The 12,726-nt window shown below is 40.9% G+C and overlaps 1 protein-coding gene across 1 annotated transcript in view; it reads left to right on the top strand.

Moving 5' to 3' along the window:
• The window catches only part of lmcd1 (LIM and cysteine-rich domains 1), a 65,886-nt gene that overhangs the window by 19,599 nt on the left and 33,561 nt on the right, over positions 1-12,726 (top strand). The window contains exon 3 of the mRNA XM_043708407.2: positions 3,329-3,584. Coding sequence (XP_043564342.1) covers positions 3,329-3,584 — 256 coding nt within the window. The remainder of the gene's footprint in view (positions 1-3,328; positions 3,585-12,726) is intronic.

Below are 12,726 nucleotides of genomic sequence, written 5' to 3'. Positions count from 1 at the left end.
CGAACATTTGGCCCGTCAAGCCTGTTCTATCATCAATAAAAATTTGTCTGAACTGATCTTGGCATTATTGCATTTTTCTGCCTACCTGTCATAATCCTTGAATCCCTTGTCAATCAAAAATCAGCCTAATTCAGCTTTGAACACACACAATGACCCAGTCTTCACTGCTCACTGACAAAGAGAAATCCAAATTATAATGGACCTCCAAGAGAAGAAATTGCTCTTCGTTTCTGTCTTAAATGAGCAACTTCTTATTTTTTTAGATTGTCCTGTAATTCTAAATTCCGCCAGTAGAGGAGACATCTACTCAGCATCAGAGTTGAGAGTGTGTTGTTGGACAAGGATTCCTGAAGAAGGGCTCCAGCCTGAAACATCGATTCAGGCTCCTCGGATGCTGCCTGACCTGCTGTGCTTTTCCAGCAACATACTCTCAACTCTGATCTCCAGCATTTGCAGACCTCACTATCATCTACTCAGCATCAACTGTGTCTCTCCCCCTTGGAATCTTTGATGTTTCAATAAAATTGACACTCCGTCTTCTAAATTCCAGTGAGTATAGACCTGACCCACTTCACCTTTCCTCCTAAAACAACTCCTTCATCCCAAGAGTTTAGTGAACTGTGTCTGAATCACTTCCAATGCAACTCTATCTCTTCTGAGACAGTGAGGCCAGTACTGTACACGATACTCCAGGTGTGGTCTCACCAAAGCAGATGTTGCAAGATTTTTTTTTTTTACATTACATTACATTACAGCGTGGAAACAGGCCCTTCGGCCCAACAAGTCCACACCGACCCGCCGAAGCGCAACCCACCCATACCCCTACATTTACCCCTTACCTAACACTACGGGCAATTTTAACATGGCCAATTCACCTGACCTGCACATCTTTGGACTGTGGGAGGAAACCGGAGCACCCGGAGGAAACCCACGCAGACACGGGGAGAACGTGCAAACTCCACACAGTCAGTCGCCTGAGGCGGGAATTGAACCCGGGTCTCAGGCGCTGTGAGGCAGCAGTGCTAACCACTGTGCCACCGTGCCGCCCATTTTCATCCCTTGTTGGTCCTCTGTTTTGTTTACACACTTGTCTCTGTTTATCATTACCCTTATCTGTTTACTCTTTACTGTTGCCTTGCTCTTTCCCTTGAACTTTAAGGCTCCCATCAGATGTGCCTTCCTTTCTATATGCACACTCCCAGCACAGCAGGTCAGGCAGCATCCGAGGAGCAGGAAAATTGATAATTCAGGCTGGAGCCCTTCTTCAGGAATCCTTGTCCAACAACACACTCTCAACTCTGATGCTGAGTAGATGTCTCCTCTACTGGCGGAATTTAGAATTACAGGACAATCTAAAAAAATAAGAAGTTGCTCATTTAAGACAGAAACGAAGAGCAATTTCTTCTCTTGGAGGTCCATTATAATTTGGATTTCTCTTTGTCAGTGAGCAGTGAAGACTGGATCATTGTGTGTGTTCAAAGCTGAATTAGGCTGATTTTTGATTGACAAGGGATTCAAGGATTACGACAGGTAGGCAGAAAAATGCAATAATGCCAAGATCAGTTCAGACAAATTTTTATTGATGATAGAACAGGCTTGACGGGCCAAATGTTCTAAATCTGCAGTTAATTTTGTCGCAGACCTACTCTACAGCCCAAGCTATATGATTTATCTGCTCCTAGCATGGTAAGATGAAGGACAGCCCATTGGTACGTCTCCCTCTTTCCTCAGTAGTATGTCAGTGCCTCTCATGTCTTCCAAACCAGTCTATGAATCTCTTCATTCTGCTCCTAATTATTCCATGCTAACATCTTGGGACTCAGGTAATTATCCAGACTCAATTGGCCCTATGCGAACTGCTTTTCAGTTTAGTCCTGAGCTGCTCAGGCCACCTCAGTGAGCCCGCTTTGTTAAGTCCCACCTATACAATAAATGTCCGCAGCAAATGGGACATTTCCCTTTTACTACACATTCCTCTCTATCTGTGAAGAAGTGTCCTTATTCCTGTCACCTGACATGCAACATAACCTTCAGGGCTCATGTTCTTGACTGCAGAGAAGAATGTCTAAGCCCCAATGTCACCATCACCTTCTGCAACTGCATTGTATTTTTTGCCCCTTGCTTGAATGCCCTCTGACTACATTGCTGTAGTCAGTTTTCTTGGCCTCTGCAATCCCTGATTCAGCCCTCTGTTCTCTTATTGCTGTCTCATCTGAGGGTTATTACGATCTAATGTAGTTCCAGAACCTGCCCAAATATTTCTTCCAAAATTTTGTTATGCTCACCAACAGTATGCAGTGGCTAGAATCACTCAAAGTGATAGCAGGGGTCAGGCGAAAGGAGAGGGAATAGGTAATGGGGAGGTGTGTGAGGCTGACCTAAAAGCAACTTGGAGGGAGGACAAGTGGTGAGAAACAGGAGTTGCAGCTTCAGATGGACGACTATTGAGACACTGGGTTTGAGGAATGGTGAGAGGAGAAACCTTTGATTGATTTGGAGTGGGGTCATATGACTGTAAAGTCAGATGAGAAAATCAGAAGCCTCGACAGTCGCTTGGTAAGTAAGCAGTCACTGAGGCAAGCCAGAAGAGAGTTCCAGCTTGAAGGGGGGAGAGAGGAACAAAATTGTCAACTCAACCTTGGTGGTGACGGCGATGATATAAAAAATCTCTGCTTTCATTTTATAGCCTTCTCATTTTCTCATACCACTGGATGTATTGAACACCATACACAGCAGTCACATTGGGGCACGATGCAACTCTCTCCCTGCATTGGTAGAATTGTTGCTATCAATTGTAACTTCAGACGTGTGCACTATATAGAACTTATAACATTGCAGTGCTCAAGCTATTTATTCTTGAGCCTAGGAGGTGTTAACAGATGAATGATACCATTTTGTGCCAAATTTGAAAAAGGGTTTTATCTGTCCTAAAGGCCTTTCCTACAGCACAGCGGATAAAGCATGTGCCAATTCTTGTTTAACTTGTGACTCTAGATATCAAGAGGGAGGGAAATATCTCATTGCTCATTTCTGTCTGGCCTGAACTATGATTCAGTTCCCAGATGCTACTAAGCTTATGGTCTTGGATGTGCACCACCCAATCCCATTAGATAATAACTTGTTATGCAGATGCTAAACTATTTTTGCTATAGCCTGTCTTCCAAAATGCAGACTGTACAAAGTGCATTTTTTTTCATCAGATGTGTGAAGGCTCAAACAAACAATGGTACTTTGAATTCTGAAACTTGACTGATTCCACCAAATGATGGTCATTCCTGTACAGACAAATGAGCCCTATCTAATGTTAATTTGCTTGCTTTTGATACAGGAAGATATGCAAGTCATGCAAATGCAACCAAGAGGATCACAACTTGCACTCTGATGCTGAAGATGATCGGAAAATCGGCCGCCTTTTGGCTGACTCTAACTATTCTAATCTGACTGCGCGAGTGAAGGGAGGAGATGGAGTCCGCATTTATAAGAGGAACCGAATGATTATTACCAATCCCAATGTAACAAAGAAAGATCCAACTTTTGACACAGTCACCTATGAGTGGGCCCCACCAGGGCTGACCCAGAAACTGGTAAGATGATTCACTCAGGAGAGCTTGCCTTACTAAAAGTATCAGAGCAATGGAAACATATTCTCTAATGGGAGGTAGGATAAACTAAATACAAGAAAAATGAATTATTTTGTAAGTGTGAAGCAACTAACTAAACTTGCATTAAGAAAACTAGTGTGTAATACCGTGTTTTCCTTTACCTAAACCAATGTTGTTTTGCAAACCAAAAATGTTCAGAAACTACAACTTGTATTTATATAGCACCCTTGAATAGAATGAAACAGCCCAGGGTACTTCTCAGGAGTATTATAAAACAAAGAATAATGTCAGAACCACAGAAGGGAATATTATTTGGTCAAAGTGGTAGCTTTTAAGGTGAAGAGGCGTAGGGAGGATATTCCAGAGCTTGGTTCTAGACAACAGAAGGCATAGCTATTAGTGTTGGAGCTAATAAAATTGGGAATGCACAAGAAGTCACCATTGGATAAACATAAAATCATAGAATCCCTACAGTGTGGAAACATGCTCTTTGGCCCAACAAGTTCACACTGACCCTCTGAAAAGTAATCCACCCAGACCCATTCCCCTACCCTATTATCCTATATTTACCCTGACTAATGCACCGAACCTACACATCCCTGAAGACTATCGGCAATTTAACATGGCCAGTTCACCTAACCTGCACATGTTTGGATTATGGGAGGAAACCGGAGCACCTGGAGGAAACTCACGCAGACACGGGGAGAATGTGCAAACTCCACTCAGACAATTGCGCAAGGCTGGAATTGAACCCAGCGCTGTGAGGCAGTAGTGCCAACCACTGAGCCTCTGTGCCGCCCCAAGCTTCCTCAGGAAATTCTGGTGGTGGAGGAGAATACCAAGGAAAAGAAAATCTAGAATGAAAAGAGGTTGTGCATTTATATGGTGACTTCCACGGCCTAAGGAAATTTCATAGCGAATGGACTAGTTTTGAAAAGTGGTAACTGTTTTCATTTGGGAAGCAAGACAGCCAATTTACTCAAAGCAAGCATTTCACAAACAGCACAAGGACGATGTCGATATAAACTTTTCTTTTGGATTTTGAATGAAGGATATTGAGAATATATATAAATATTGACAGCACAGCAGGATAACTGTTCATTTAAAAGTGGCATTGTGAGATATTTAATTCTACTGAGGGGACAGGTGCTTCCAACAATGCAGCACCCATCAGTCATTACTGAGGTGTAGAGTCAGCCTAGAATTTTGTGCTTCACCTTGGAGAATGACTTGAATCCAAATCCCAATTTACGTCCTAGCACCCATGATGCTACATTATTAAAATGAGTTGGGAACAGGTATTCAAGTGCAAAGATTTAACCATTCTCTTATGTATGAGCAAATGTTCCCAGAACCAATCTTGGTTATACATGAATATTGAAGCACATGTATTATGGACACATCCAAACTAAATGGCTCCAAGTTCCATTCCTGGATTAAGCCACTTGTAGTTCTTCCAGAGTATGTTAACTGACCTATAACTTTTGGCCCAGAAGGGGGAAAATTAGGCATAAATCTCACAGTTCTTTATTCTCATTGCTAAAACCTCTGCCTTGGGCAGGACAGGATTGGATTGAGCTGCTTGTCCATTGCTAGATCATCTGCAATAATTCTATCGCTTACATATGAAGACCAGGTTCATTTAATGCATAGATAAGTCAGGGATGGCTGTATGTTTGAAGCTGCAAGGTGGAGTCAGGAGGGGATAGCTGCAAAGGTTGAGAGAGGGAGGCTGAAGGGAAGAGAACACATGTCAACAGCTAAGTACTCAGGTAAGTAAGAGATTACTTGAAATCACAAAGGTGATTAAGTACATGGAATTGAATGTTGAATCTTTAAGGCTGCATATATTTAAGAGCTTCTATATGGGGAGAATGCAATGGAAGCTGTTGTAATGAACACCTTGTGTCAGTTGTTGAATTTAAATCTAAGACTTTGATCTGCGATGCAACAAGAAGCCCAATAACGGTTTTGTTAACTTTTCTTGCTTTGTGTAGATGTGATAGAAACAGATTCACTGCGAACTAACTAATCTGCGGAAGGAAGAGTGTAGGGCAATGGCTTTTTTTGTGTCAATGTGTGTTACTTCTTCTGAAAAGAACTGCCATTGTTAACTCTTATCTGTTGTTTTTAGGCCAGTTTATATCATTATGGTGTCTAAGAAATTAATTATTTTCTTGTGTGTTTTTTGTGGCTTTAAGTGTAATGGAGGTTTGTCAATTATTGAAGATATTGATGAGTTCTTCTCATGCTGATTGTGTGTGAGTGCAAACAAAAAGTCCACATCAACACATATACAGAGTGTGTTGTTACTAAATGATGGCTTTGGCTAATAAATGAGATCGTGACATGAAAAAGGAGCCCTTGAAAACCAAAAAGTAACTCCTGAAAATCAAAAACTAGCCCTCAAATGTCTGTGAAAAACCCTCTATGGGTGGGGAAAATGTGTCTTCTCTGCTGAGTAAATGAAGATATCCTAAAGTGCCTTCACTGTTAGTTTAAGAAAATGATTTCATTTGTAAACTGCCAACAAATGTGGTCAAGTGCAAAACCGAATTAAGCAGTATGGAAACCTTTTTGCCACAACAGCCCCTGTTATCTTTTCATCGATCCCACAGATCCAGGGAATCTATAGTCAAAGGATAACAACCCTTTTGATGTGCATCAAATCTGTACATCAATCTGTCTTTTTATCTCCTTTCAAATAAAGAATTGCAGTCCTGTGACAACAACATGGTGAAACTGATGTGCAGGGCAGATACCCCCTATTCTAATATGTGATGAGAAAGTTTTAGTTTTTCTTTGCGGATGTTTGTAGCATTGGACAGCTGTTTTGTATTCTGAGCTCAATTATGAAATAGTCTTTGCATTGCCTTGCAATTGTCAGTGGCTGCAGCTAAACACTGATCTTGCGCACACACGCGCACACGCACATAAAATTGCAGAAGTATTCAATTATTACTCTGTAGAAGGAGGCCATTTTGTCCATCATGCCTGCACCAGCTGTATAATCTAGTGCCAATCTTTTACCTTCGCCCCATATTCCTGCGCACTATTACGATCTAAATGGTTGCACCACCTTGTGTCTGCTGTCAAAATGTGTTTCTTTTTCCTGGAAAACTAAATTGACAAAGAAGATATGGGACTGGGATGCAATTAAAATTAGGCTGTTTTTTTACCCCCTCAGTTTTGGGTTCATTTCCAGTGGGTCCCAGATTTAACCTGTTCTTTTGGACAGGTAAATGGGAGATCCACAGGAAGCAAGTAAGATCAACAGCTCATTGCATTCCTGTCCTACTTTAAAATTGGAGATATTGTGTCTAAGGTAGTGTCTTCCCTTGTATCTAGCACAGCTAAACCAGAGCCTGCTAGAACAAGCTCATTGTCAAATATGAGGCGAACATTGTTAAATACTTCAGTTGGAATATTGTACGTAATTCTGTGCACAACGCTCTAGGAATGACATGATGTCTTTGAAGAGGGAGGGAAAAAAAAATTATTACCATGGTTCAGGTATTTGGGATGGGAGGATTATATGGATAGACTGGACTAGTTAGAATTGTTCTCCATCAAATAGAGATGATCAAGAGGAGCTTTGATAGAGGTATTTAAAATAATGAAGAGGAAGAAAATCAAAAGAAACTGTCTTCTGTGATAGAAGAATTAATAATCAACGTTAAGGTGATTTGTAAAAGAACCATAAGTGGCAGGAAGAAAATCAATATTTAATGCAATGAGTAATTTTGATTTGGAATGTATTGCCAGATAGGTACAGGATAACAATTCAATAGCATCTGTCAAAGGAGAAAAGAAGAGTAGGATCAGTAAAGAAGGATGATGAGCTAACTGATTTGTACTTCAAAAGAGCCAAATCAAAGTTGATGGGCGACAAATAGCCTCCCTGTGTTCCATATTACTTCTATGACAGACTCTCAGCAGGCAAATTTCAATAATAAAACATCAGTAAGTGTTTGAGGTGACTGTGAACAGCAGGTAGATACAAGAGTCATTAAATACCAACAGTTAAGCTCTGAATAAAATCTGCGCACTGTTCAAGGAATGATAATTGATTCTGACTTTTGGACTCTTGAAGGTCACAACAGGACTCCATTCAGCAACATCTGTATTTACTGGGAAGCATTTTTCTTCAGCAGGTCCTTGTCAGTCAATTCTGTCTCTAACTGGGGAGTGGTTGTGGACCAGGTTGCCTGATAATAATTTAGTGATTTCCTTTGGGATGAAGTGTGAACTTTCTGTTTCAATGGTGCAGCTTCCATAAACAATCATGATTCTTTAGTCCAAAGTTATAATGTCTTAGCAAGTGTTCAATGGTTACATGGCTGTGAGATTGATCCAGTAAGTGGCAACATCATTGCATTATCCAAATTAATTGCATTACTTAAGTGCATCATATCTTTTGGCTGTTTTATTATTTTGTTTTGTTTAGCTCGTTGCCATATACTTAAGTACTAGCCTTTGAAAACTGTGATCTTTTTAGATCAGACTGTTTAAAGTCTTGATTAAAGTCTACAGGTCTGGCAGTATCCATGGACAGAGAGAAAAATAGAGTTGCCGCAGTTGTGGGTATGTTCGCTGAGCTGGGAAGTTGATTTGCAGACGTCACGTCCCCTGTCTAGGTGACATCTTCAGTGCTTTGGAGCCTCCTGTGAAGTGCAGCTATACTGTCTCTTCTGGAATTTATTCTGATCCGTTCCTGCTGCTTCCGGTTGTCAGTTCCGGTTGTTCGTTGTAGTGGCTGGTATATTGGGTTTAGGTCTATGTGCTTGTTAAAGGAGTCCATGGATGAATGCCATACTTCTAGAAATCCTCCGGCGATCCTTTGTTTAGCTTGTTCTATGATCGTTGTGTTGTCCCAGTCGAATTTGTGGTCCTTGTTAACAATTCAACAGTATCTGTCAAATGTAGATTGGATGAATACTTGAAGGAGAAAAGAAGTGTAGGATCAGTAAAGAGATAACATCACAAATATAATATAAATCTTATTCTGGAAAACAGCCATGTGGACTCAAAATGTTAGCTCTGTCTCTTTCTCCATAGATGCTGTCAGACACTGAGTTTCTCCAGCTTTCTGTTTTTTTTCCAGATTTCCAGCAACTGCTATATTTTGATTTTTTTGTTTTGCTTGTTTATTTGTCTTGTCTTAATTGATCAGACAAGAAAATGGAAAATGCAAAGCAGAGGAGACAGATATCCCGTTTTGTATTCCCGAAAGAGTTTTTGGTCTCCCTTGTATCTGGTAATGTGTTATGTGGGAGATTTCATAAGTGATCTCAGAGTAAAAGATCCCCTGAAAAAAAGTGTCGTAATGGGGTAGAAATTAGCATTCAGAGTGAGAGTGAAAATCTTGGGTAGGAAACAGCTGTGGTAAACCTAAATAAGAGTTATTACAAAGAAACGAGGGCAAATGTAGCTAGAGTTGACTGGGTCAGGACTCTAGCAGCAAACACAGTTGAAGAACAATGGCAGATGTTTACAAAAATAGATCATGACTTACAACAAAGGTATATCCCAGTGAGGAAGGAGGATTCTAGGAAGAGGATTAAGCAACCACAAATAACCAGTGAAGTTAAGGGCAACATAGTTAGAAAAAAATTACAATGTGGTAAAGATTACGCATGACAATAGAATTGGGAAAGATTTAAAAGCCAACAAAATTTAATCAAAAAAGGGCAAAAATAAACTTTGAGGGTAAACTTGCAAGTGATTTCAGGACAGGCAGCAAGACCTTCTTTAAATATATAAATGTGAATGTATGCTCTTTAAAAACTAAAGCTGGTAAAATAATAATAATAAGGAACTAGGAAATGGAAGAGAAGCTGAATTTTAAAATTGAATCAGTATTGACGATAAAAGACATCTAGTGGTAGTCCAAAGGTACTAAATATTAAAGGGTCAAAAGTGGAAGGGGAAATCAATATAGCAGCTATTACTGGAGGAAAAAAATACTTGTAAAGCAAATGGGGATAAAAACTGATAAACCCCTGAACCTGATGGAAAACATCCACGGATAGTAAAAGAACTAGCTACAGAGAAAATGGATAATTTTGGATTTTGGAAAAGTCCTGGAAGTTTGGAAACTGCCAAGGTAACAACTTCATTCAAAAAGGGAGGGAGCCAAAAACACAGGTAGCCATTGGCCAGTTAGCTTAACACCTGTCATTGTGAAATATCATGCTTCTCTGGGGTAGTGCATTTGCCCACTGTTCACAAGGTATTCACAAAGGTTAATAGATTTTCACAAAGTACACAAAACTTCCCCAGTTACCTATGTGCTTGGACCTAGGTGAACTGAAAACACAGACCAGGTTTCAGTGCTTAACAAGAATTACTGTAAATAAAGTCTACATACATAGAAAAGATGTACAAATTGTTGACATACAACTTTACTATTAAAACTCTAATTTCCTTATGACATTTCCCTTACATGCACATACAGACAAAAATATTGGTGTTATGAATGGAGAGGAAAACCTCAAGAAACAGTTCAATGGCCTCTGGCCATAGGTTTTCTGAGAGATCCTTTTGTTTGCCAAGACTTGTCCTTCAAACTTTTTTCTGGTTTCTTTCCCTTCCTTGCAGCAGGCACAAGTGATTGGCTCACAAATTATAAAGTCTATGACTTATTGCTTGAAAGGAACAATTGGTGGAAGATGATGACTGGTTTTCTTCAGGTTTCAGGTATCTTCTATTGTCGAGAGACCACCTCCACTTCCAGCGGACCTAAAGATTAGATTAGATTACTTAGATTAGATTATATTACTTACAGTGTGGAAACAGGCCCTTCGGCCCAACAAGTCCACACCGACCCGCCGAAGCGCAACCCACCCATACCCCTACATCCACCCCTTTAACCTAACACTACGGGCAATTTAGCATGGCCAATTCACCTGACCCGCACATCTTTGGACTGTGGGAGGAAACCGGAGCACCCGGAGGAAACCCACGCAGACACGGGGAGAATGTGCAAACTCCACACAGTCAGTCGCCTGAGTCGGGAATTGAACCCGGGTCTACAGGCGCTGTGAGGCAGCAGTGCTAACCACTGGGCCACCGTGCCGCCCACTAAAGCTTCTGGCAATATCATTTACACCCACAAGATTTTCAGCTACTCACAATCAAATCATGTAGTTTTTAGCTGGTAGGTGACTCAACTCCATATTTATCTCTCCACCCTTCAGGCACTCTGCCTCTATTCCTGATGAAGGGCTTTTGCCCGAAACGTAGATTTTCCTGCTCCTCGGATGCTGCCTAAACTGCTGTGCTTTTCCAGCACCACTCTAATCCAGAATCTGGTTTCCAGCATCTGCAGTCATTGTTTTTACCGACTCAACTCCATTAACCAATCAGCTATACTTGTTGCCAGTTAAGTCTCATTGGTTCATAATCCTGGTACTAGGCCCAATACTTGAACAAAGGAGCAGTATCAACAATGGTTAGAGCACAGGACAGCAGTGACTGACTGACATCCAACATGAATTCATTAAGTCCAACCAGATAATGGACTGTAAAGGATTAATCACTGTTGAATTAAAATAATTTAGTTCATAGTCAGCACTTCCAGTATTTCAACATAGGGAAATTAGCCAAGTCTTGCAAATTTATTTTATGCCTTAGATTGTGACAAACACTAGGGAAGCAATTTATACTGTATCAGGATCTGTGTGAAGGCTATTTTTCTCTATTGCATGGATCTGCTAGAATTGGCTGCAACTTGAAGGTTATTCACTGAGACGCACAGTTCAAAAGATGAATACCAATAAGTCTTCTTTCAGTTTATAATTGGCATCATAAAGCATGTGCATTGGCTGCCAGCATCACTAGCACAGGCTATGGCAAAATGTGCATGTAACTGTCTGCAAATCTAGACAATGAGCCTTATGTTATTTGCGAGAAAAGGTGGAGAATAGCTTTTGCGAGAGAGTCTGGAACAAGGAGTCAACACTCTTAAAATTGAGAGTTAGACTGTTCAGGGGTGATGTCACTTCGTCACACAGTGATGACGTAAGTTCCTTTGTTACAACACAGGAAAATCAACTGAAAGTTTCTGTACTCTGATTGGTAGACTTTTCTTTGACAAGCGATTCTGAAATTAAAATGCGCAATTGAGATACAAAATGGCTAGGACCTGATATTTGAAGACTGTAGTCCCACCCCCCCCCCCCCCCCCCACCACCCCCAATACCCATAGGGGGATACGTTCCAGGACCGACCGTGGAAGCCCGAAACTGCGGATAAGAGCGAACCCATTTATTTAAATTGGAAACGTACCATCCCGGCAGCCTTCTGATCCCTGGTCTGGAACATTCTCGATAATATATTCTAGCCGTGGTAAACTGCGGGTAACTGAAACCACGGAAAACGATTCAGCGGATATGGGGGGTTGCCTTACATTCAGTTGTGATGTGGGTGTCGTTGGCTAGGCTAACATCTTTTGCCCGTCATAACTGTTTGTGAGAACGTATTGTGGTGAGCTGCCATCTTGAACTGCTTCCAGTGCTGTTAGGAAGGGATAACCAGAATTTTGATCCAGCAACAGTGAAGGAACAGCAATATAGTTCCAATTCAGTGTGATGTGTAGCTTAGAAGGAGCTTCCAGGCAGTGGTGTTCCATTTATTTGCTTTATTCTTTTAGATGATAGAGATCAAGGGTTTGAAAGGTGCTGTCAAAGGTGGTGATCAGATTCCTTGCTGCAGTTTTATTGTTCAATCCATGTCCTTTTTTTAATGTCTACAATTTCACTTGGCAGCAGAACTCAAAGAATACCAATTAGAATGGAACACTTAGCTTTATTTCCCTTTACTCAAGGGATTTTTGAGGCTGTCTGAACTGATTCAACCACTTTCCTGGATGAAATCAGCTGACAGTGCACAAGTAAGATGTGTGGTTTTCTGATCTTGCTGTTAAATGCCAGACAATCCAATGCATTTGTCGAGGACAAATGCTTTGGTAATGCCACAAGCCATAAATTACCACTTTATGTGAACATGTCTGAGGACTTCTTCCTGAGCTGGGATAGTGTTGAGGCCATTGTTTACATAAAAGCAGTCTGCAAGTTTAAAGCCCGAAATCCATGCAGAAGCATCTCAGAATGTTTGTGATCCT

This window comes from Chiloscyllium plagiosum, unplaced genomic scaffold (assembly GCF_037043375.1).
Source record: "Chiloscyllium plagiosum isolate Xiang-an unplaced genomic scaffold, Cpla_swu_hap1 HiC_scaffold_14, whole genome shotgun sequence".
Classification (NCBI taxonomy): domain Eukaryota; kingdom Metazoa; phylum Chordata; class Chondrichthyes; order Orectolobiformes; family Hemiscylliidae; genus Chiloscyllium; species Chiloscyllium plagiosum.
This window is presented reverse-complemented; position numbering and strand designations above follow the sequence as displayed.